Source organism: Caretta caretta, chromosome 14 (assembly GCF_965140235.1).
Source record: "Caretta caretta isolate rCarCar2 chromosome 14, rCarCar1.hap1, whole genome shotgun sequence".
Classification (NCBI taxonomy): domain Eukaryota; kingdom Metazoa; phylum Chordata; order Testudines; family Cheloniidae; genus Caretta; species Caretta caretta.
In genome coordinates this window covers 6,706,227-6,731,387 of record NC_134219.1, presented here as the reverse complement: position 1 = coordinate 6,731,387, position 25,161 = coordinate 6,706,227, and the positions used below count along the sequence as shown (strand labels likewise).

The 25,161-nt window shown below is 48.8% G+C and overlaps 1 protein-coding gene across 10 annotated transcripts in view; it reads left to right on the top strand.

The window, feature by feature from the left end:
- Positions 1-25,161, top strand: part of ARSG (arylsulfatase G) — an 87,410-nt gene that overhangs the window by 19,979 nt on the left and 42,270 nt on the right. For 2 of the 10 annotated variants that reach the window (XM_075119206.1, XM_075119200.1), the window contains exons 1-5: positions 1,182-1,258; positions 15,998-16,865; positions 20,953-21,140; positions 22,996-23,043; positions 25,010-25,121. In XM_075119206.1, the coding sequence (XP_074975307.1) occupies positions 16,642-16,865; positions 20,953-21,140; positions 22,996-23,043; positions 25,010-25,121 (572 nt within the window). In that variant the 5' untranslated portion in view covers positions 1,182-1,258; positions 15,998-16,641. Of the gene's footprint in view, positions 1-309; positions 593-1,181; positions 1,259-1,456; positions 1,572-3,275; positions 4,495-15,997; positions 16,866-20,952; positions 21,141-22,995; positions 23,044-25,009; positions 25,122-25,161 lie in introns of those variants that run through there. The other 8 variants (XM_075119204.1, XM_075119205.1, XM_075119203.1 and 5 more) reach the window with 7 other exon arrangements.

Genomic DNA, 25,161 nt, shown 5'->3' with positions numbered 1-25,161 from the left:
CGCCATGTGCGCGCCGGGCCCGGCTTGCGGCCGCCGCCGCCGCTCCAGCCCCGCGTGCGCTGCAGGCAGGGGGGGGGGTGCGCGGGGGTGCGCGCCGGGGAGGAGGGGCCGGGGGGGAGGGGCTGCCGCCCAGAGTCAGTGTGCGTGGGCGGGGTGGGGGTGGCCCTTCGTCGTCGTCCTGGGTCTGCCGCTGTCACCCCAGGGTGACCCTCCCCTCCCCCAAATACCCCACACCCAAGGGGGTGGCCCTCCTCCCCTGATAGCTTGACTCTTCCCCCCCCTCCCCCGCCCAGAGCCAACGGGTGTCCTGCCTCTGCGGTGCACGCCCCCGGGGTGTCCCTCTTCCTCCCCCAACGCCCCGGGGGGTGCCGCTCCTCACAATCCCCAGGCTCTGCCCCCCACACCCAGAGACCCTTGATCCTTTGCATTTCCCCACTCCTCTTCAGCTACTAGCCCAGACCTGGGAGAGGGCGTCCCCCCTTCACTGGGGGCGCGGGGTGGTGATGGCCCTTCTGCCCCCCGTCCCGTGCACGAGCCAGGGGATGCTCTCCCGCCGGAGCATCGGACGCGGTGCCCGGGGAGGCCGCCCAAGGTAACAAGGCCGAGCCGCACGCAGGGCTGTGGTTTGGCCAGCCGTGCACTCTGCTGGCCTTCAAAACCAGCCTCGCCAGAAGAGGGGCTGCAAGGAAGGCTGTTTTTTCTGCTCCTTCCAATAGCACCGATGAGGCCATTATGATTGGGAATGGGACCCGCCGGCTTGCTTGCGGGTGGGAAGACGTGCGGGGAGCGGGGGGCAGCCGTGCATTTCACCATACTGCGACCGGGGTGCAGGCAGCTGCTGGACTCAACCTTCAGCATCCTTCAAGCTGGATTCCAGAGGCTGCTCCAGGGATACGTGGCCAAACGTTCCCGGTTTACTGCCTAGACCCCAGAAAGAAATCTGGAAGGATTCCTGGCTGGCACCAAGCCACGGTCCTAGACCTGTCGTTATTTGATGCCAGAAGAGGAGCCGTCTGCACCGTAACATGCTACAGAATGTGATTTCATCACCATGCACCCATGCAACGCCGAGCAAAGGCGCAGACTGCCGAGCAAGCAGCCCGCCCGCAGGAGCGCAGCAGGGAAAGAAGTTGGGTCGGAGGAGTTACCGCTTGCGTTCGGGGGGGGGGGGGGCGGGGGGGCTGTGGCTTGGGGGGAGTAACTGGGGGAAAAAACAACATGCCGCAGCCCCCAGCGGCTTACTGCACCCTTGCAAAGGGTAAGTGTGTGTGGGGGAGGGGGTGGGGGGTCTCTGTTGCAAAGGGGTCGGAGCAGGGGGGGGGGGGGCTGCAGCTGCTGCTCGCGCCGCCCGGGCTCGGTGTCTCCCCTCCCCCCCCCTCCCACGCCTCTGGCAGCGCGGCTGCCCCGCTCCCCCCCCGGGGAGGGGAAACCCTGGAAGCGCCTCCTCGCGCTCGGGTCCCCGGCGGGCGCGAGCCCGGCGGCAGCATCCTCCGGCTCGGTGGCGCGAGCGCGTCCCAGGTTCGAGAAGCTCGTGCAGCTGCCGCCGGCTGGAGCTGGTCCGGGCAGAACAGGTTTCTGCCAGTTTGGGTGTGGGTGTGGGGCGGGCGGAGCGGAGCGGAGCGGTCCCCTGGCTGCAATGGGCCGGGATCCCGCCTGGTGGCTCCAGGCGCTGGCGTTGCATGGTTGCATCCCCCGAGCAGGGAGCCAAGCGGATCGGTCCCCCCCCTCCCTTCCCCTCCCCCGAGTCAGCAGTTTGCAACCTGCACCCCTGAGTGTGCCGGAGTCGGCTCCCTGGGAGCTGGGGTTTGTTGTTTTTTTTTAATGGTGTGGGCCGGGCGGCTGGGGATTAACCGTGCGGCTGCCGCTTCTCATTGTTCTGCAGCCAGCCCGGCCGCGCCTGCGAATTTCCCCGCTCTGCTCCCTGGCTCCCCACGCCGGGCCGGGCCTGGCGGCGGGGCGGGGGGGAAGAATTAGACTTTATTCGCCTGGCCGCAACTAAAATCACTCGCCCTCTGGGCAAAAGGTTAAGGAGACTCTTGCGGGGGGGTGTTTCAATCTTACTGCGGCGAGGACGTGAAGAGAGGGTGATTTTGCTCATGCTGACCCGCTTTTAACTGCGGAAGAAGGGGAAAAGAAAGGGTTAACTTGTCACTTGTGCTGCGTTTTAGGGACTCGCTGGGTAGGAAGAGTCGCGTTTTATTTAGCGTGTAGCAGAAACGGGTCGAAGAATGGGAGCGATTCTTGGCTCTTTGGGGTGCGCTCAGTTCACGCTGCAACCTCCCATTCAACCGCTCACCCCCCCACTTCACTGTCAAGCCCCGCACCGTTTTGGAGGCTCAGTGTTGCATCCCATTTGTTTAGAGAAGGGCCCCTCCTCTCTTGTGGAAAGGAGACAGAAGGGATATGTGTGTAAAGTAAAGGAAGCAATGGGTCTCTTCCCCCCCTCTCTGTTTGCAACCTGCTAGTTACTGCTGCTGACAGGTTTCAGAGTAGCAGCCCTGTTAGTCTGTATCCGCGAAATGAACAGGAGGACTTGTGGCACCTTAGAGACTAACCAATTCATTTGAGCATAAGCTTTCGGGGGCTACAGCCAACTTCATCAGATGCATAGCATGGAACATATAGTAAGAAGATATATATATATATATATACACACACACACATAGACACACCTACAGAAAACATGAAAAGGTGGAAGTAGCCATGCCAACAGTAAGAAGCTAATTAATTAAGATGAGCTATTATCAGCAGGAGAAAAAAACTTTTGTAGTGATAATCAAGATGGCCCATTTAGACAGTTGACAAGAAGGTGTGAGGATACTTAACAGTGGGGAAATAGATTCAGTTTGTGTAATGACCCAGCCACTCCCAGTCTCTGAGCTTGCATTAATATGCAAACTAGATACCTTTAACTTGGAGTTTGAACAGAGACTGGGAGTGGCTATATGTTCCATTATATGTATCTGATGAAGTGAGCTGTAGCCCACGAAAGCTTATGCTCAAATAAATTTGTTAGTCTCTAAGGTGCCACAAGTCCTCCTGTTCTTTTTTTAGGTGCTGCTGGTATCCCACTAAAACTCTGCTTGCTTTGAAACAGCTGCATCCAACATTTTCTTTAATTCCCAAATACAGTTGGCATGTGCAGTTTAGAAAGACACACAAGATGGGATCCTGTGGCTAGTGTGTGTGACAGTGCAAAACAGCAGCCCCAGCCTGCAATAGGGCAGCAGAACTGCAGGAGGGAATCTGGTAAGCTGCTCTTTTAATAATAATGCGTAGCACCTGCACGTGCTGAATCTTCCAAGGACCGTACATTAATTAATTAATTATTTTAAAAGACTAATTAGTGCCCAAACCTTTCCTTTTTAGTGCTACAATAATGGTAGGTCTCTTTTTGCAGCCTTAACAAACAAATTAAAAGCCTGAGTGCAGATTTCACTTTTAATCATTAGAAAAAATAGCCGTTTTTGTTAATTGTTTTAAAGCTTTGCCTTGGTTTTCGTGTAAAAAAGAAATGATCTAGTCATAAAATAGGCAGGACAACCCACCATGAAATTCACATACAGATGGTATTATTGTTTTTATAATTATTGTTTGTTTGTATTATTGTAGCTCTTCGGAGCCCTAGTCATAGAGCAAGACCCTGTTGTGTGAGGTGCTGTACAAACACAGAACAAACTGTCCCAAAGAGCTTAGCTGCCTTGAACTTTAAACAGGATGAAACTTTAAACAAATGAGGGATGCAACAAAATTATCCATGTAAGAAACATAAAAAGCCACATGGGTACCTTCTGTGGAGCGATGGCTCCCAAACTTTTTCATGCTGTGACCTCCTCGCGTCAGATAACACTACCGCGAGGGGTCTGAGAGGTGGTGATGGGGTTGGAAAATTAAAGACTCGAAAAACAGGTTGTGCCCCTGCGGGAGCAGGGAATTTGCAGAGCGAGCCCACCCTGTGCTCACCTGGCAATGGTAGCTCCTGTCCCACATGGCTGGCTGGGCTTGGGTCCCCATTCTGGGCATTGCAGCCTGGTCCCTGGTGTGTGGGTTTGTGTCACAGCACTACACAGGTTTGGCCTGCTCCCTCTAATGGAGGAGTGGCTGGGCCAAATTTGAGTGAGTGGCGTTGTGAGTCCGTGCGCCATGAGCCAAGCCGTAACACCTGGAGCAGGGATTTGAGCCCAACCACCCCTGCAAAATGGGAGCCTCTTCAGCTGGGACATATTCTGGCTTTCTTACATTTTCTTTTTTTCCTCTCTTTTTTCAAAATCTCTCCCCCTCCCTCCCCGGCACCCTTTTGCGACCCTTTCTGGGAGTTGCGACACACAGTTTGGGAAATGCTGCTGTAGAGTTAATAACTCTGTAACCTCAGCTCCACGGTTCTCTATTCTGTAATTTTCCAGAATAAAGTGAGGGGAAACCAAATTTTTGTGGAATGAGGGTAACCTTGGGACTAAAATGAGAGACTTTCCGCCAAACCAGGATCATTGGCAGGTATGTTGCTGAGCCATAGGAGGAGGCATGCACTTATTCTACCTATGCTGGTTCTGCCGGTTCTGTGGCTAAACAATACTTGAATCTTAGCAGCAGCCCAGTCTGGCATCTTGTGCCAGCATTCAGTTTTTGCTTTCTAAGTTAACTTGGTTGATGATGTGATGAGCTTCCCTGACTCAAAAAGGTCCATTCTTTGGAGTCTGTCTCCAAAGAAGCCTGTGTTTCAGGCTGTTATTCAACCTCTGGAAAAAGAACCTTTTGGGCTTGAAAAATTATTGCTAGCCCCATTTAAAAGAGTCACATTATATACCTTGTTCTCTTTTGCCCATGGAGGTATTTGGTGCTTTGTTCTCTAAGTGCACATACTGAGTACTTGATTAAATCAGATTCTGGTTCTTCTCGGTTTTTTTAATTTCAACATCCCTCTACACACACCATTGTTTGTGACTTAAAGCAGGGCTCTTGTTCTGGATTCTTGAGCCTTGTACCATTAATCATTGGTGTTTGTGTTTAAATTCAATGACTTTTGCCCACTTGTAGCAAATTTAAAACTTTTATTAAAGCTAATGTTAAAAAAATTATATAATACATAGGTTGAGAAAAGTGCCTGTACATCTGGGTATAGTGCTTAGATTATCCACAAACACAAAGTTTGTTTTTAAAAGTCATATGATACGTAGAGTACATAATCGGCAATAACCCAGATTTAGGTGAATAGATTTAACAATACAGTTTAGATATTAGAATCCGAATACTCGTGTACATCATTCATGAAAAGTTGTACAGAAATTTGGTTGTGGAAAGAAAAATGTATCAATGACTGGAGATTGTCCCTCAGTATTTGAGAATTACGTAGGTTGTCCATTTAGAAAAAACAGTCCATCAGGGAAGTATTTGAGTTACTTTCCTGATTGTGCTTCTCATCGGCACACTAGCTCATCCCTCCTGTTATTGCCGATGTACGGTGATGTGTTCTAGGTAGATGTCCCTCGACCACCTGATGGTGTCCGATACTGTGCTGAATGGAATGCATATTCCTGTTTTTGTGTCTTTTTGTAACTTAAGGTTTTGCCTAGAGGGATTTCTGTGTTTTGAATCTGATTACCCTGTAAGGTATTTACCATCCTGATTTTACAGAGGTGATTCTTTTACTTTTTTCTTCTATTAAAATTCTTCTTTTAAGAACCTGATTGCTTTTTCATTGTTCTTAAGATCCAAGGGTTTGGGTCTGTGTTCACCTATGCAAATTGGTGAGGATTTTTATCAAGCCTTCCCCAGGAAAGGGGGTGTAGGGTTTGGGGAGGATTTTGGGGGGAAAGACATTTCCAAGTGGGCTCTTTCCCAGTTATATATCTGTTAGACACTTGGTGATGGCAGCAATAAAGTCCAAGGGAAAAAGGAAAATAGTTTGTACCTTGGGGAAGTTTTAACCCCAGCTAGTAAAAATTAGCTTAGGAAGTTTCCATGCAGGTCCCCACATCTGTACCCTAGAGTTCAGAGTGGGGAAGGAACCTTGACATATTCCGCATTCTCTCAGCACTCGTTCGTTACTGGTGTCCCATGCGCCCAAGGCTCTGATGGTCAGTGCGTGTGTCTGAACCTGGTAATCCTTAGCTCTCAAGGTTTCTGCCAGAGGGGTGCATAGGTGCTCTGCACCCACCAGCAACCAAGCTCCACGCTCCCTACCTTTTCCTCCTCCCCTGAGTGCGCCTTGTCCCCACTCCTCTACCTACCTCCCATTGTTTCCTGCCCGGCCACTTCCAAACAGCTGTTAGCAAGATCCGGGAGGGAGCGGGAGGAGCGGGAATGTGGCGCGCTCAGGGGAGGAGGCGAGGGCGGGGATTTGGGGAAGGGGTTGGAATGGGGGTGGGGCCCCATGGAAGGGTTGGAGTGGGGGCAGGGCTGGGGCTCTGAGCGGGGGTCGAGCACCCAGAGGAAAGACGGAAAGTTGGCGCCTACGGAGGGGTATATTTCTCCAACTTTTGAGCTTGGGCATCGTGGAAGGCTGGGGTCCTGCTTTCGAAGGGCACTGTGATATCCACCATGATGATCTTCTTCCGGTCCTCGTTGGTGATGATGATGATGTCTGGCTGTTGGTTCTGGGGATGGCAGAGTTTATGGCAACCTTCCCCAGGGGTGGCGTGGTGGCTCTGGCCAGGCGATCTTGGATGGTGTTGCATTACAGCTACCAGGCTCTGGAATGGGGCTTGCAGCTACACAGGACGTGGGGTAGGAGTACTTCATTCAGACCAGAATGGGGTATAAAACCCTATCTTGTTTGCTCTGCTGTACTTATGGACTGTGGAAACTTGCCACATTGCCATGGTAATATAAAACTATAACAAACAAATAACTCTGCCTAGTTCAAATGGGACTCAGAAGAACTTTAAGGAATCTGGTTTATAAACTTTCAAAAATTAGGAAATAAATCAAGATCTTTGTTTGATTCTTAAATCATTCTGCAGTGCTCATTGCATCTCATATGGCATGTATAATTTCTCAGTGGGTAAAGCCCTCTGTGGTCCCTGTCACTCAAATCGGGGATAGTAAATGATCACTCACACACAGACACACACACACACGTTATTGAAAAACAATCTGAGCTTTCTTCAACTTCAATTGGCAGCTCAGGTAACTCCCATTAACTTTCAATTGGCAACTAACTCCCATTGACTTCAAAGGGCTTAGCCTGAGTGAAGACTTCAGCATATGTCCCATCCTCTGTAATTCCTCTTTACTAAAAACCTTTGTGCGAAAAGGATCTTTCTGAAGAGTTCATGGCCCTATCCTCCAGCCATTCACCCTGTTGGTTAAAGGTATAAGTAGTTTTGAGGCAGTAGAAGAGATTTGTGGCTCCAGGTGAGAAAATAACATGCCAGTGTTCTCAGAACAAAGAAAGAAAAAAGGCCAACACCTTTCTTTTGGGCAAAGCTTGAATGCAGCCCTGTCCTTGTCTGGCCTCTCGGTTGATTGAACTCTTCTTTGCTCATCCATCTGTCCTTTTCCATACATGTCTGCCTCCCTCCTCCTCTGCCCATTTCCGCTCATTTCCTTTGCTCTCCCTGATACTTTTCCTCCCACTTTATTTTGCAGAGTGTTGTTCATGCAAACTGTCCACACTTCGCAGGTTGTTATGTACTGTGTAGTTGTAGTCGCATTGGTTCCTCTCACCAACTGAAGGTGGTCCAATAAAAGATTATTGCCTCACCCTCCTTGTCTCACACTTCACTGAAGGTAATAAGGGAAATCAAGGAGGCATTGGCAAGGGAGATGTGCAGTTTTGGGTGAGGTCTGAGGGCGATGAGGAGAAGGAAGGCTGTACCAGATGGTGGCAGCTGCGGAGGGGCAGGCTCTTGGCAGCTGTGATGGGAGATGGTGCACGATGTGATGAAGGAGAAGCAGGGAGGGGAGGAGAGAGAGGCAGGTGGTCTTTTGAGACTGGAGCGGGCTGGAGAAGCTTCTTGGGTAATTTTGAAAGCAGGTGGGAAAATAAAATGAATTAGATGCTGACGTGGCCGGGGAGGCCGTCGAGTTGTTTGGAGATGGGGATGTTGTGGGAAGCAGTGTTCTGCACTGGCTGGTGTCTGACGAAAGGGCAGTTCATTTACAAGCGTGAGGTGTCTTTGGCTCTTAGTCCTTTCTCCCTGGTTCATCCCACTGAACCCAGCTCCCCCTCTCTGGATTCCCTCCTGGGGGTCCTCTGGTTCCCCACTGCGGCGGGGAGCACTCCTACCGCATCACCTGTTCAGCACCTCACTCCATAGCTTGCCCATGTGCTTCAGGCCAGTCAAAGGGCCTGCTCAGCCCCAGGGTCCTCACACAATGGCTTGGAAACCAGGGGACTCGGGCTAAGGTATAGACTCTACCTCTCTGATTCAAACTTTCTTTGGGGCTGCTGACCCACATTAGCTCCACATGCTCCCTGTGGTCTGGGATTTAGTAGTGGAGATGGTCAGTCACTGAGCTTTTGGGACACACATCGGGGGACTCACCGAGCAGGCTCAGAAAAGCCTCTCTTTGTGTTTCAAACGGGCAGATTCTTCCATAGTTCAAAGGGGTCACGTTGTTGGGTTCTGGCTGACAGCTCCATTCTCCAGGCCGGTCTGGAATTGTGTAGAGATTAGCTCACAGTGGCCCAAAGACTCATTCTCTCCAGAGCAGACTGGTGACAATTTAATGGATACAGTTTTCTGTACAGGTAAAAAAATAAAGACCATACAGACATTTACTGCTCTCCCCTCTGGCTGTGCCCACCCTGCTTGGATTTACTTTACGGTGGCCATTGATTAGCCAAATCACAGCATAGCTTCTGTTCTGAGGGGGGATAGGTTAATTGGCCTCACTATTAAAATATAGCTGTCCAGTGTTCAAGAACCATTTACTGCAGTGGGCGAAGCTTAGCTTTATGGGCAGCATTTCTCTCCTAGTAGAAACTGAAGGATGCTGCATGGAGACGTATTGATAATTTCCACCCTGTTGAAGCCTTTTGGTGCCTTGCCATTGAATGGTGCAGTGATGCGCAAGCTCCACAGTGGCTTTAGGCTTCCATACACTCAGCTTGTTGTGGTGGCAACCCTACAGCTTTCTCCCCTTGCGCTTGAACAGGCAGTTTTCAGATATGCAAACTCAGACAGGGTGGTGTGCAAACATACAAACCATACGGCCGTTAAAGAAGGAATTCTGTTCAAACAATGCGGAGTGACGTATTGTTAGATAGTCCAGGAATTCTCAAGCTAGGACAGCCAACCGCAGCACCCAGAATTCAGGAACTGTCCTGGCCTCTGTTTGAAGAGAGTGGAATTTGTTCCTCAGGAAGCCCTGCAGTTGTTCTAAGGAGTGACTGTGGCAGGTGAGTTTGCTGCTGGGTTGCAGCATTTTCAACTGGCGGGACACCCCTCCTGCCCTCTTGCTTCTGACCGGGGGCTCCGATTCAACAAAGCACATAAGCATGTGCTTGAGTCCGCCCCTACTAAGCAAAGCACTGAAGCCCATGCTTAAATCCCACTGAAGTCCATGGGAAAAGCACATGCTTTAGTACTTAGCTGAATATGGAGTTTGCATCACTCGTTGTCGGTCAGGATGACTACCCTGGACTGGACAGGGAAAACTTGGAGTAGCTGATCTGCCGTGTGCGCATATCTAGGTTTCTTTGGACTTCGTTCCACATCTCTGTTAATGGCTTTTGAGGGTGTCTGTCCACTGCAGCTGGAAGCAAGCCTCCCAGCTGGGGTGGACAGACACCTGCTAGCTCCGCTCAGGCTAGTGCACTAAAAATAGCTGTGTGGACTTTGCGTCTTGGGCTGGCCACCTGAGAGCACACCCAGAGGGCCAGCTGGCTCTGAACTCGGGTGGCCAGCCCCCGCTGCTGCCTGTGCCACAACGGCCACATAACTATTTTTAGCTCTCTAGCTCCATCATAGCGAGTGCCTTTCTGCCTATCCCAGCTATGGGCGTGTTCCCAGCTGCAGTGCAGACGTACCCTGAGAGCTAAGAGGATCGAGCAGTTTTCAGTTAGAGAGAAGACAATGCCCTTTGAAAATGGTTCAGATTGCTTGTGTTAGCCATGTTAGACCCACTTACCTCCCTACAGTAAATTGAAACACCTGCCAAACGTTCAGCCTCACTGTCGGATGTCTGGACGTGCAGTTAGTTTGGTCAGGCAGGGGTGTGGCAATGTATTATTGGGGTAGGTCACTCATGCTAGGTGAGATTTGCCAGGCAAAGCCATAAGCCCTTTTATTAGCAGGAAGTATCCTACCAGCAATGTTTGTTTTTCATATATACAATTTTAAAAGACACCTTGCTTGGGCATTTTCAACGAGGAGTGCCGTTGCACCCTTCTTGCACAAAAGGACACATTTTCACAGGCTGTTATTCTGAAATGCAGATTAGGCTCTTTCTCGTGATGCTTAACTTTACTTTGCTTGCTTACTTCACTGTGCTATTAGAATGGGAAGACTGATGTGCATGTGGCTAGGATGTAATGTGCATGGAGAATTTCTGCAAACCAGGCAGACAGCATGGCCCCCATCCTGCAAGGTACTCTGTGCACTAGAGTGGCAACATAGAGTCCCACATTGGGCCTCACCGTGCCCATTGATGTGAATGGCGAGCACATACGGGCGCTGGGTCCTCGTGTATGGAGTGACCTGCAGGATCAGGTCCTAAGATCCTAGAAGTTTGAGATGGTAAATACCTACCAGACAATTGAATGGACAAGGCAAGATACAGTGCCCCAATCGAGGATGTATCCATTTAAACTGATAGCAGACTTGATCTCATGCTGAAGGCTGAGAAGAAGTGAGTTGTTTGGAGGCCAGGAAAAATGTCAGCAGTTAGGGTGATGAGCTATTGCTTCTGGGCATGGGGGAGCATAGCCTGGCTGCAGCATTCTGGGTCAGCTGGGTCTGGATAAATCAGGGGCCCAACTGACCTTTGTCCCTTTCCCTAAACTGAATCTAAAGCTGAAAAAGTTCAGATAAGGGGCATCCTCTCTGATCCTCCCACTCTGTCTCCTTGACCTCAAATAGGATCTCCACACTTTGCTCCATGACGTCCCCTTCCCATCATGATGGCTTCTCCCAGGAGGCTTCCTGGCCTCTTTCCCTTTCAGAGCCACCCATTAGACACTCCTCCACACCCCCAAACTGCAGGGATTGGAAACAATGGGGTCTCAATCTGTCTGCGTCTTCTGAATAGCCTTGCTTCGTGTGTCAAACCAGAATGTCATTGTGATTTCTTTTCTGGTGTTTTTAGATTTAGGGCTTTCTGAACAGCTTTGAACAAACTACATTTCTTGGTTCAGTCCTTTTACAATAGTATCAACGTGATCTTCCTCTCTGAGGAGGACAGGCACTGTTTCCAATAAGGACTCAAATATAGTTTAAGAATTGCTTATGGTAGAAGAGGCGTTTTGTGAGTGTGACCGAGTTTCCCATGGACTTTTAAAAAAGTGGTTACAAAATCCTCAAGATATTTAAAAAAAAAACCCATTTTAAAAAAACGGAATGGAGCAATTTTGAAGGGTGTTAGAACGTGCATTGGAGACCAGAGCCTTCTGTCTGTAGAACAGGTGTATCCACAGCAGCCTTGGTGCCAGCGTCCCCTAGCATTGACCTGCCAATGTGCCACCCTGCTCTGTAGGGAACACCTTTGGAAGGGACCATGGGCGAAAGGGGAGTCAAACAGGGACAGGATTCTGCTGTCAGCTACTTCAGTGTAAATCCAGAGTCACTGTACTTAAGTTAGTGGAATACTCCACATTTACACCAGTGTAAATGAGATCAAGAAGGTCAGTTGTTTTTTTGTGTAGTGGACACTTGCCCATTATTGGGGATTGGAAGAGGGACACCATCTTATTTCATATAGACCCCAAACCAGCCCGCACAGGCTAATAACTTTCAGTCGCTGCTGCTCTGAACCCCAATCTTCCAAACACTTAGGTCAGATCTACCTTAGATACTTGTTCTGATATAATAATGTTGGTTAGGATGTGATTCTCTACGACGTTTGTAAAATGGCAAAAATACTTGAGTGTAGATACAGGAATACTGACAAAAAAGTCCTTTTGCTGGGGTAGCTTATTTTGTTTGGGGAATGGCATAAGCTGTACTGGCAAAAGAATATTTCTGCTGGTATGAGCTGTGTCTCCACTAGGGGGGTTTGCTAGTACAATACCAGTGTAGCTATACCAGCAAAGCCTTTCTAGTGTAGACATGTTTCTGGGGTCATGGGATTACATGAGAATGTCATTGGATTACATGAGAATGTCAGCTTTCTTTTTTTTTAAATAAAAACATAAGTCTCTAGCATTTGTCACTTTTGTCCAGCTTGTCCTTGTCCGTCCCTCCACGAATGCAAGTCGACGCCACACCATTCTGTTTCGTTGCGAGCATGCTTTATCATGGGATTGGCCCAGCGCATTTTCCGTCTGCCCAGTGGTCGCCTGTGGTCTCTGGGGATGCAGTCACTGATGCGGGTTGTCCACCTATTGTCTTGCTTGCGGACTACATAACCCCGCCCATCTCTGCTTTGCGTCGTGCATTGCCTGCATACATCAGTCACCTCTGTATGCCTTCTGCTCTCATTCGGTATATGATCACAGAGCGTTGGTGTGGGGGTGAATGGGGTTTGACAGCGAAGTACGGCAGAGCATACGCTCTGGCAGGTCTTACCAAGCTGAGAAGGTGTTGAGCTAGCGTCCAGGGAGTAGGGAGTCCGACAGTACCTCTATTACTCTAGGGCAAGCCAGCCAAAGTGGAGGGATACCGCACCTACAGGGCACAAGGGCTGGCACCCCTAATACACTGCTGCAAAGTTCTCCTTCCAAACAAGCCACATAAAGCAGAATAAACCGGGATACTGAGCACAGACTCTTGCGTTGGCCTGACCATCGCTCACAACCCAGGATAGCACAGGACGAAAACCGGAAAATGGCTAAAAGAATAGTCCAACTATTTGTTGCAAGTCACAACACAAGCCTAGCCCTCATGCTTGTGGAAAAAGCTTGAAAAAGTGATCCCGAAGAGCTCAAAATCTAGAAAGCAAATAACAGGAACCCCCTCCTCACCTTTTTTAATTTTTAAAATCTTGTGATTTCAAAGCCCGTCTCAAGATTCTGGAACACTTGGGTGTTGGCAAATTTGCACGTGGAGGTTACGCCATGAGGAACTGTTCATAGTGGCAAATGCGATACCTGATAGTGTTTGCTGGATCAATCCCTTGGGCTGGATTGGAACCAGAGTCATTTTATGAAAAGGTGATAAGAATTGGTTTATTTTATTTCTTTTATTCTGGGAATATTTTTTTTCAGTGGAAGTTGGCAAACTATGGGATGTTTCTCTGTGTACACAAGGCAATATTTAAAGAGCTCTGCAGTGTTCATCAGCCTGCAAACAGTTTTCACCTGAGAAAAGAGAGCATCCTGTCCCTACTTATTTCAGATGCTTCCCTTTTCATTAGGAGGAAAAAAACTAACTAAAACAACCAACCCAGCCCAGAGACTGATAACAGGAAAACCAGTAAAATCTGTCTGGGAAATATATAGAGACTAAGAATAACTTTCATCAAGGGAGCCCTGCAGGGAACAATTTGGGCCCATTCGTTCACAACCTTCTTTCTAAAAGCGGCAAAGAGTCCTGTGGCACCTTATAGACTAACAGACATATTGGAGCATGAGCTCCAATGCATCCAACGAAGTGGTATTCACCCACAAAAGCTCATGTTCCAATACGGCTGTTAGTCTATAAGGTGTCACAGGACTCTTTGCTGCTTTTACAGATCCAGCCTAACACGGTTACCTCTCTGAAGCTCTTCTTTCTAAAGGAATTCTGCCCCCATAAGTCTGTTTCACTACAATGGGAATTCTGTCCAGAAATGAAGGAAATTTAGTACCAATCTAATCTAGCTCTCTGTCTGATACAGGTTCTTTTTGGTAGGGTAATACATGAGGGAATGACTGTGGTTTTGTGGTTAATGCACAGGAATGGAAGTCAGGACTTCTGAGGTCTATTCTTGGCTCAGACAGTGGCTCATGTGTGATCCTGGAAAAATCACTTAGATTGTCTGTGCATCTGAAGGTCTGTTCTGTACCTCACACACTTCATTAATGAATGTCTGTAAAGAGCTTTGAGAGCCTCAGATGAAAGGCGTTCAATAACTTCACAAGGTTATATTTATTACGATGATTTTTCATTATAAGTTAGAAGACTAAAGAAAGCTGCAGATCTGAACTGAAGTCCTAAGATTTTTTAAACTTAATAATGAATTGATGGCTAATTTCCCACTGCCAGCTGCTGAATTCTTGACCTACACATGGTGCTTGTTGTGTTTTCTCTCTTTTTACCCTGCATCTCATGGTCCTTTTTGCTTTTGATTATTCATTTATTTACGCTTCCTACGAGTTTATCGAGATCATTCTGAATTTTGTTGCCCTCCTCAGATGTGTTGACTGACCCACAAATTTTGTATTGTCAGCTGCACATTCTTTCCTCAAGGGCACTGATACACAACTGGAAACATCTGTCATAATACTGGCCCCAGCTGGACTCCGCTAGCTTGCTCTGTCCACTTCAAGTTGCTTATACTCAGTGCTTTCTGTATTTGATATTCAAGCCAGTTCTTTGCCCATTCAAATGTCTCACCCTCTGATATCATTCTTATTGTCCTTGCAGATTAGGCTTGTGCTGATGGTTTTGTATAAACAGCCTGAAGTCCTGTAAATTATACGAGCTTCCCGCCACCTCATTTCTTGTTACTGTCTCATGAAATTCACTGATTTCTTAGGCATCAGCTCATTTTTTGGTAAATCTTGGCGGATTAGTTTAGTTAAATTGTAACTTTCAACATGTTCCCCAACTATAACTCCAGGCAGTTTCTCTAGACAGCCCTACAGGCATTTGGTCCCTTAGTTCTGCCTTATGTACCTTCCTATAACCGCCTTGGACCAAATCTGCCCCCAGCTTCCACCATGCAAGCACACTGATTTCCGTGACAATCCATCAGCACACAGCTACTACATTGCCTTCTCTCCAGCCTTTCCGGCCCTGCCCTGTATTTATGAGCCCAGCGCTGCTCTCTGTGCACTAGATTCTGACACCCTTACTCATGTAGAGAACTCCTTGAGTGATTCCACTGACATCAACAGGACTACTCGTGGGATAAGCTGCTATTCCAGATGAGGAAGCATGGCATGTTCTGGCTCAGTATGAGGAGTGGGTCTATTCAGTGTAAATAAAGTTTAATTTTTAAAATTGAGTTTTACTAACTGACCTTAGTCCTTGTAAATTATTAAAAATTGTGGAAAGTCTGTACATCAATCTCATCTGCCTGTTTGCTGTCTGTAATGCAGATTAGTAACACCCTATGACATAAGAACATAAGAATGGTCATACTGGGTCATACCTATGGTCCATCTATCCCAGAATCCTGTCTTCCAACAGTGGCCAGTACCAGATCTTCAGAGGGAATGAACAGAACAGGGCAATTAACAAGTGATCTATCCCCTGTCGTCCAGTCCCAGCTACTAGCAGTCTGATGTTTAGAAATACCCAGAGAATGGGGTTGCATCCCTGACCATCTTGGCTCATAGCCATTGATGGACCTAACCTCCAGGAACTTATCTAATTCTTTTTTGAACGCATGACCTCATGCTCAAAGATCAAATCTGAGATCACATTGCAAATCTAGGCAAAATTACTTCTCCAGTGATCTTCAGCTCCTAGTTTTATAGGAAGAAGTCAGGCTTGATTGTTTATACAATCAGAGTCTGTATGTTTGATATATGGTGATTAGGGAAAATGGTCACTGTGTTTGTTTCCAGGCTTTGGAGTAGTTATCAGTTGAGTTACAGCAACCTTAAATTTGACAGCAAAATTGCAGCTGCTGTGTTTGAAAAGCAAAGGAAACGTCTGTGCAATAGAAAAACAATTCTTATGCTCACTAGGACTAAGGTTTAAAGCTTAACTCTTTCCAGTGCTAATTGTCTCTTGTTTTTCTTGCACAGGAACATTTGCTGTAATGTAAAGGTGTCCCCCTTATGGAATTCAAAGAACAGTTCAACATCATTTAACTTCAACTTTTGTCTATTCTTTTGAAGAAATGGACAACATCACTTTACAAGGCCAAATAGAGAATTTTCCTGTAGACATCGGTAATCTAAATTCCATGCGTCCTGAGACTAAGTAATTTATAAAATTGGATGCTGTACAGAAGGTTTGTAATCAGGATAAAGAAGCTTTGGAAAAACAAGTAAACTTTATATTAATAAGACGTTATTTGAATTGCATATTTAGCAAAACCCCACAATTTTTAAATGACAATATGATTATTGTGACTTCCTACAAGATCTCACTTAGCATGTCAGCTGTTTGCAAATGGAAAAGAGAGAGGAAGATTATGGTTCAGTCGATCTCCAAATGATCAAAAGTCAATACTGCAGTTTTGTAACTTGTCTCTTCAGAGCCATGCAAAGATGTGAAATTTGCGTCTCTGCAGAATCCTAGGGCTGCTTTGGGTGGCAATAAACAGCTGAATCACGGCTGAGGAAAGCACGACAATGGGAGTTCTCAAATGAGCGTGTGGCAGGAATAGGCCACCACCACCTACTCACTCACGCTAAAGGTCTCCAGGAGGCATTCTCCTGACACCATGGAGATTCTGTTCCTGAAAATGCTTTTGCTACTGGCTGGCTGTTTAGGTTGGCTCTTTTATCACCTCTCAGATCTTTGTGTGGGTGAGAAGAGATCAGTTCAGAACAAGCCGAATTTCATAGTCATTTTGGCAGATGATGTTGGATGGGGGGACCTTGGGGCCAACTGGGCAGAAACCAAGGACACTCCTAACTTGGATCAGATGGCTGCAGAAGGAATGAGGTAAGCCTCAAAGAGGCGTCTGTCTATTTCTGAGTCTTCCATTTACCTGGCGTGTGATACCAAATGGCCGGTGGGCAACAGTAAAATGGACAGAGGTTCTCACTAGTTCTTAATCACAACAGTAAGTGCCAGTGTATCCTGTCTGAGATCCATGTGAGAACCATGCTGTGGACTACCGTGGTCTAATTCATCCTATGCTGAGACCCCACACCTACGGAGGCACGTGTGTCACTTATATCACTCATGCCCTCAAAATAGCAAGAGCAGGGACCTGGCGCCACCAATGGGGTGTGGCTGGGCAGGACACTGGGGGAACCCTGCCTGCTACAGTGGCCTGTAGGATGAAGGTCCAAAAGATATTGCACCTGCCTCAGAATTAGGCAGATTTCCCATGAGTTGGTTGGAGGCAAGGGGAGGGGAGGGAAACTGAGGGGAGGGGAGGAAGGGGAAGGTGGTTAAAGCCCAGGAAGCTGAATCAGGAGCTCTGGGCTCTATTCCCAGCTCTGGGTGACCCTGGGCAGTATCTTTTCCCACCCTGTGCCTCAGTGTCCCTCTCAGCAAGATAGGGATAATAATGCTCCCTTACCTCACACAGGGGTTGCGAGGCTGAGCTTTAAGGCTGGCATTTTCAAAGGGGCCTTGGCGGGTTTGGAGATGGGCACCTAGCTTCCATAGGCCTCATTGACAGTTCCAGCTTTAGTGTCTGTTAAACCACTGAAATCGCCAAAGGAAGGGGTGATACAAGTGAACAGTATCCTTCTTATTTATGGCATTGGTCTGCAGGCAGCAGCAAGCCCAAAAGGTGCAGGTGGTGACCCAAGAAAGAATAAGCATTAGGACTGCCTTGGAAAACCTGCCCAGATGCACAGGAAATCAGTGAACATAGCATCCGTGCTTAGAACTTTGGTTGTTTGCAACGTATTTGTTCTTCATGCTGACTGTGGTCAACTTCAGACCAGCGTGGCAGAGAACCTGGGTTCTGACAGCCTAGGAACAGCTGATAGACAAATATTTGCATGAACCAATTGCCTAGCAGTAAAGACTTTTCTTCATTTTAGCAAATATTTAGAGGCAGGACCTGGTTCAAATGAACGAGTCTTGTCTTTAAGGACATTGATAAATACAAGTTATGGTAATTGCGGAGGAAATCATACCATGTCTTTTTGTGTAGAACCCAGAGAGAAATCTCAGCTGGAAAATGATCTTAATATTCCTTTTTACTGGGATATACAATGCATTGTAACAATAACCCTGAGCATCTGCACAGAGCTTTACATTTTCAATGCTGTTCCCAAACATTAACTATTTAATATGTGGCCAGGATTAGGTAACAAGAATGCACAATTTATTCTCTCTCCAGTTCATTAACTCCTGTTTTAGAAAGGTTAGTGTAGCGGTGTTGCGGTCGTCCCTATCCCTCTGGGTCAGAGGGAGGCCACACCACCTCACTAGTCACTGGGATCACGGCCTAGTGTCAGGGCATTATTCTTCCAGCCTTCATAACAGGGTGGGATCCTAATAGTCAAGAGGGATGAGGCCCTTGGGCAGGGCTGGGCTAATGAGTAGTCTGTGGGCTCAGGCCTGTAATCAGGCAGCGCAATAAAGCAGTCTGTGAGCTCTAACCCTTAGGCAGGGGAGAGCTAGCAAGCACTCTATGATGGGAAGTCTGCCATCCCGGGGTAGGGGGGAACAAGCCCACAGGACTACACTGCATCCCAGCCCAGGGCCCTAACAGTGGCGGGGTGTCCCGCCGCTGGGTCAGCGGGGATCCTCTCGCAACATGCTGACCAGCTGTTAGGCCACAACACCACCAAACTGAAGTCTGGTTTCCCTGGGCTGCTTCCTACCAGAGTTCCAGATTGGGCTCCGTGGTCTCAAGATCCTCTGCTTCATTGGGGTATTCAGTTGCCGGCAGTCCCACCAGCTCCTCCCCGGCTTCGGTCCTCTCTCGGCTCCAATGGAGCTAGGGGCTCCGCCTTTTCTACTTCCTGCCCTGCCTCTCAACTTTCGGTGGGAGAGTCGAGCCCGGCCTGACCCTGCCCACCCGGGCAGAGAGAGTGGTTCCTCCCCGTCTAGCTTGGAGGGAGGCCACACTGCCTCACTACAGTTATAAAACCGCATATTTCAAGGTTTAAATCACCCACTCTCGCTATTTAGGGATTAGGGTGAGACCTTCATGGGGGCATTTCACATCTTCCTATTGTAGGGTCCTTGTTCCCTCCTCTGGAGCATCTGGTTGTGGGCCCGGTCGGGACAGGATTCTGAACTCTGTGGATGAGGGGTCTGATCCAGTCTGGCAATTCCAGTCTGGCTCCTATATGAGATAGAAAAAACCTCCTAGATCAGGTACTGTAGTTCGCCTGCCTTCTCCCCAGGACTGCTAGATTGTTCCCTGCAATATATTTTCTAGTGCTTTGTCCTTTTGAGGTTCTTATCTAGGATTTCAGTCCTGTGGGGTATTTGGCAGTTGGTGCATGGAACTGTGCAGAGCTGGGGCTGCTCAGAGAATGATTTCCCAGAATTAAATGGAGAAACCTGACCGATGGAGCCAGTGTGTGGTTAACCAGAAGTGGGACAACAGCCTCAGATCAAGGCAGGCTGAGGAGCAGTGCTGGCTGCTTGAGAAAGGCCTCAGAAAGCTTGGGGGGAAGATAAGTATGATCTTGGGCTCCGATATAATCTGTGAGTGTTTAGTGGAATTTAAACACATGCTGAAGTGTCCCAAATTGGGACAGTTTCCAGTATCAGGTCCTTGGTGCAGAGGGAAGTTGGTTCTGGCGATGGGGAATAGACAATAGAATTTAAGGAGATGACCCAGCCGTGTATTCCAGACAAGACAAGTCTCTCACAATGCTGTTGTGGGTGTGAGGAGAATGGTCTGACTGTGAAGATACAAAGTAGGGGTTAGGGAAGTGGTGGGCCTGATATTTAAGGACTGAAATGCCCAGGGCCACACTGAAAAATGCATCTGCACTTGTGCATCTGATTGCCTGTGCCTCGCTTGGAACCCCCTCCCTTCCTCTTGGGCGAGAGCTGTGTCCCCGTCACCGCCAGGCTGGGTCACAGCACTTCCCGGTCTCTGAATGGAGAACCAAGAGAGAGGCTCCAGCTGGTACACAGTGCAGCTGCCCAGCTCCTCTAGAGTATAAGTTGTGGGGAGCACATCAAGTCCACTTCTGCCACCAGGCCGGGGCATTGGTCCTCCTCTTCAAAGCATTTAGTGGAGCAGCTCCCCACTGCATTAGAGAGCACAGCTCCATCAATGAACTGCTGAGACAGTTGCCCTCCTTTGGAACAATGCAGATCATGAAGCGCGTGAAAGCCAGTGACAAATCCGTCTCATTTGAAGGGCTCTGGTTATGGATGAATCTGGAATCGGATGGGCTTTCGGGAACCCTGCAGAACCTTCCTACTTGATAAAGTGTCTCCACCATATAATCACAGTGACGTTCCCAGCATCAGCCGCTCCCTGTTCCTACTCCCTCTCCAAAACACACTCTGCACCCAGCAGAGCTTACCATGCCCCAAAGAGGGAGAAGAGCAAGAGACACCATGACATCCACTCAGGGCTTCACTGTTGTCAATTTCCTTTGTGCAGAAGGTGCTCAAATGCTAAGGGGATGGGTGGCAATTTGAAACCCAGATAGACTCATGGCAGTTTGAACAAAGAACTCAGCTATCGTCAGGCAGTTGAGCATCTCACTGGCCACTAACATGGACAATATGCCATTTGCACTTGTGGTAAGTGAATGGCAATCACGTTCCATTTACCTAGGGAGGTGGTGGAATCTCCATCCTTAGAGGTTTTTAAGGCCTGGCTTGACAAAGCCCTGGCTGGGATGATTTAGTTGGGGATTGGTCCTGCTTTGAGCAGGGGGTTGGACTAGATGACCTCCTGAGGTCCCTTCCAACCCTGATATTCTATGAGTCTATGTGTATGTTTGTTTGCAGCCCTGGGCTCCTCGAACAAAGCCCAGCATGTGGGAACATGTCAATTTTTGCCAGCTAGCAGGGGTAGTTTTTGCAGCTTTTTGTCAGACGTTCCAGTCACAAATCCTAAGGTACGTTCTGCCTCTTTCTCTTCTAGATTTGTGGATTTTCACTCTGCTGCATCCACTTGCTCCCCATCCCGTGCCTCCCTGCTCACAGGAAGGCTCGGCATTCGCAATGGAGTGACCCACAACTTTGCTGTCACATCAGTGGGTGGCCTCCCCCTCAATGAGACTACGTTAGCTGAGGTTCTGAAGGAAGCAGGATACATCACTGGGGTAATAGGTAATTAATGCACTGCAGAAAGCTCACTGTTGTTCTGTTTTGCAATTCATTATGTAGACAATGGTAGACAGGGCTCAGGGCCATAGGTGCTGGAACAGACGTACTGGAGGTGGCAGCCCCTGGCTTGAAGTGGTTTCCATTATATACAGTTTGGTTCAATGGCTCTCAGTAGCCCCCTCCATAAAGATTGTTCCAACACCTCTGCTCAAGGGACACAGGATGGACCATGGAGCTAATTTGTTGGCTCAGGTCCAACCGACGCTGGGAGTGGCTGCAAGTGATTATTATCACTTAGGTTGTACACTCTGGGGGTGGCGGGGGGGGGTGGAGACTGTATCTGCCTCTGTGGTCTGTGCAGCACCTTGCACACCTGACTCTGCTTGGGGCTTTGGAGTGCTACTGTAATAGAAGCATTAAATAACGGTGATGGCTGTTCAGCGGAGGGAGCTTGAGCATCACGTCTAGGTCATGTCTAGGTCATGAGAAATATCATCTCGTTTGGCACTAAATGACCAGCACTCTTGCTGGCAGTCACAGCAGCTAAGTCAAACCTTGAAATACGCCGTGAAGACTGACTCTTCATTCACCTCTAGGATTGGTCCCTTCTGGGTTGGCGTTGAGGCACGTTGGCAGAATGGTCCAGGGGCAGGTTGAACTATGTGGTTCAAGCTGCCCCTGGACCATTCGGCCAATATATATTCTCCAGAGTACTTTCTGCCTGTATATCTATCTATCTATCTATCTATATTTTTATTTCTTCAGTATTGTGAAAATATATATAGGCGCCCATCCTCTGCTTGGGATTCTTTTCCCTACACTGAAACCCGTGCATTCATTAAAGAAGAACTTAAAGGATGTTTTTTTTCCGACTTTTCACTTTTTCTCTTTCTCTTTTTGCAGTTCTATGATGTTTTTAAAAAAATTGCCTTTTTAAATGTGTATTTTTCTGGGTGGTTACATCATGATGTGAACTAAACTTCTGGCTCCCTCCAAAATATAAATGTGTGAATTGTTTAACTTCAGAAAAGTGTTTTTTCCTGCATATAGTAACATTTAATCAAAGTATTAGCATGCAGAATGGTTCTGTGCCCACAGACCCAAATATTCCTTGATATAATACCCTGTGCTAACACGAAAAGCTATGTTATGTGTTATATCAATATATATATCCACTGCAAGCATATGGAGCGCTCTACCAACTTCCAAGGAAGTCATTCTAGTATATCAGATCAGTCATCTGTGGGTAATGAATAAAACATACACTTTCATTCGGAGCCATTGAAATGCAATGAAAGAAAGTCACAAAAACCGGAAAATTCAGTTAGTTAAATGCAGAGTTTGCCATTTCTTTACATTGACTTACATGCAAAACTATTCTTTGACTTCAAAGGTGGTTTTGCATGCAAAATTATGGCAGGATATGGGCCAGAATAGCTAAAGCTTCATAATTAAACTGTTGGTCATCATGTGGGGCCAAATTGTGGTAGGGCCTGAGAATATAGTGCTTGATCTTCGAAAACACATATGTGGCAGTTCAGAGGAGGAAGCCAAGAATGGACCATTCAGAACCTCTTAGAATATCTTGTCTTTGAAAACTGAATGTCTGGCAGAACCTTGGTAAGGGTTTAAGGATGAGCGAGACTTGAGAAAACGTAAGAATTGTTTTATGAAATTCCTCTGAGATCTAACACCCTTATGGAATGGATCCCTTGGCAAAATGGCATGCTTTAAACAGGCCCTGCAAAGACAGCGACTCTTGTTGCTGGATTAAAATGTCAGGCCCTGGACACTGTATGTAATTTCTAGTACCTGCGAAGTTTACCTTCTGAAAAGACTTCCTGTTGCGTCCACGCAGGTAAATGGCACCTCGGACATAGCGGCCTCTATCATCCCAGCTTCCGTGGTAAGATTTTGTTGTAAAACCCAGCATGGGTTTTTGTTTCCCACTGTCCCTTTCTCTTTTTAAACCCATTCGCCTCCTTCCTGGTAATTGCCCTCAGAGAGGGAGGAGCAAGCAAGGAGCAGGCTCCTCTGTCAGTCCCCCTGTAGGTCATTAGCTGCCAGAGGAGTTCTGCTGCCCTCTCCCGCAGCAGCAGGAGGGGTTTGCGGGGTGGTCAGTGACTTGAATTCCCCGTGGAGGGAGTAGCTCTAGTTATTGGGTGGGAATGCCTGTTGCCCTGCTCCCATGGGCTTGCAGAGTAGGGGGGCCGCAGTTTATGAGGTGTGAATTCCTTTTGGTAGCCGAGGTGGAGTAGGGGATATTTGTGCTCTGGATTGCCCTGTGTTTAAGTTCATACTCAGGGCTGCTCCGACTGGGGTTGGTGAAGTTATCTCTGGGGTGGAGTTGACCCCAAAAGTCCATCTTCACTTGGAGGAAAGGCCAGCGCTGCGGTCAATTTGTCCTTAAAATAGAGTCCCTCTTCTTGTGCTATTTACTCGGTCTAGCCCCCCATTAACTCCATAGTAGAGTCCTTTAAAAAGAGGACCATGTTGGGGAAAAAAACACAGGAAAGTACAAACAATGAAGTCTCAATGGATCCTTGTCCTGTTATAACATGAGCTAGATCCCTGAACCTTCAGTCAGACCTCCATGGAGCCCCATGGGTGTGAGCATTCACCTGCATGGTCTGTGTGAAGGAGAGGTGTCTAAGCCAGTGGTTTTCAAACCTTTTTTTCTGGCAACCCAGTTGAAGAAAATTGTTGATGCCCATGACCCTATGGAACTGGGGATGAGGGGATTGGGGTGTGGGAAGGGCTCAGGGCCGGGGCAGAGGGGTGAGGTGTGGGGATGAGGGCTGTGGGGTGGGGCCGGGAATAAGGCGTTCAGGCTTTGGGAGGGGGCTCTGGGCTGGGGCAGGGGTTTGGGGTGCAGGAGGGGGTCATGGCTCTGGGCTGGGGGTGCAGGCTCTGGGCTGGGGCTGGGGATGAGGGGTTTGGGGTGCAGGAGGGGGTCATGGCTCTGGGCTGGAGATTAGGGTTTGGGGTGCAGGAGCGGGCTCTGGGTTTGGGGGTCTCAGGGCTGGGGCAGGGGGTTGGGGTTCAGGAGGGGGTCATGGCTCTGGGATGGGGGTACAGGCTCGAGTGGGGCTGGGGATGAGAGGTTTGGGGTGCAGGAAGGGGCTCCAGGTTTGGGGGGGACTCAGGACGGGGCAGGGGTTTGGAGTGTGGGAGGGGGTCTGGGCTCTGGGTGCAGGCTCTGGGGTGGGGCCGGAGAGGAGGGGTTTGGGATGCAGGAGGGGGCTCTGGGTTTGAGGGGGGGCTCAGAGCTGGGGCAGGAGATTGGGGCATGGGGTTGGGGCATGGCCTTACCTCCGGTGGCTCCTGATCAGCGGCACAGCGGGGTTGCTAAGGCAGCTTCCCACCTGTCCTAGCACCACGGACCGCGCTGCACCCTGGGAGCGGCGAGCAGCCGGTCCAGCTCCTAGGCGGAGGCGCGCAAGCAGCTCTGCATGGCTCTTGCCCGCAGGCACCGCCCCCTGGCCAGCGGGCGTACGGAGCTGGTGCTTGGGGTGGGGGCAGCGCGTGGAGCCAGATGGCCCCCCCGCCTAGGAGCTGGACCTGCTGCTGGCCGCTTCTGGGGCACAGCACGGTGTCGGAACAGGTAGGGACTAGCCAGGCAGCACCGCGGATGAGACTTTTAACGGGCCGGTGCTGACCAGAGCTGCCGCGACCCAGTGCCTTACCTTCCGTGACCCGGTACTGGGTCACGACCCACACACTGGTCAAAGCAGCTGTTTTGCCTAGAACTGACCCTGTTCCCCTCCTTGTGTTTGTAAACTCAGCAGCAACAACTGTGTAAACAGTGTATAAAAGGCAAATGGCCACAGCGGGCAGCTGCGGACACACTAATGCGCTTGTTTGGGTCCCAGGTTTCGACTATTACTTCGGGATCCCCTACAGTCACGACATGGGTTGCACTGAAACCCCAGGTTACAACCTCCCTCCCTGTCCGGCATGCCCTCGACACTCTGCGACCACAAGGTACAGCTTCTCCGGTGGGGTGGAATGGAGTCTGGGCTTT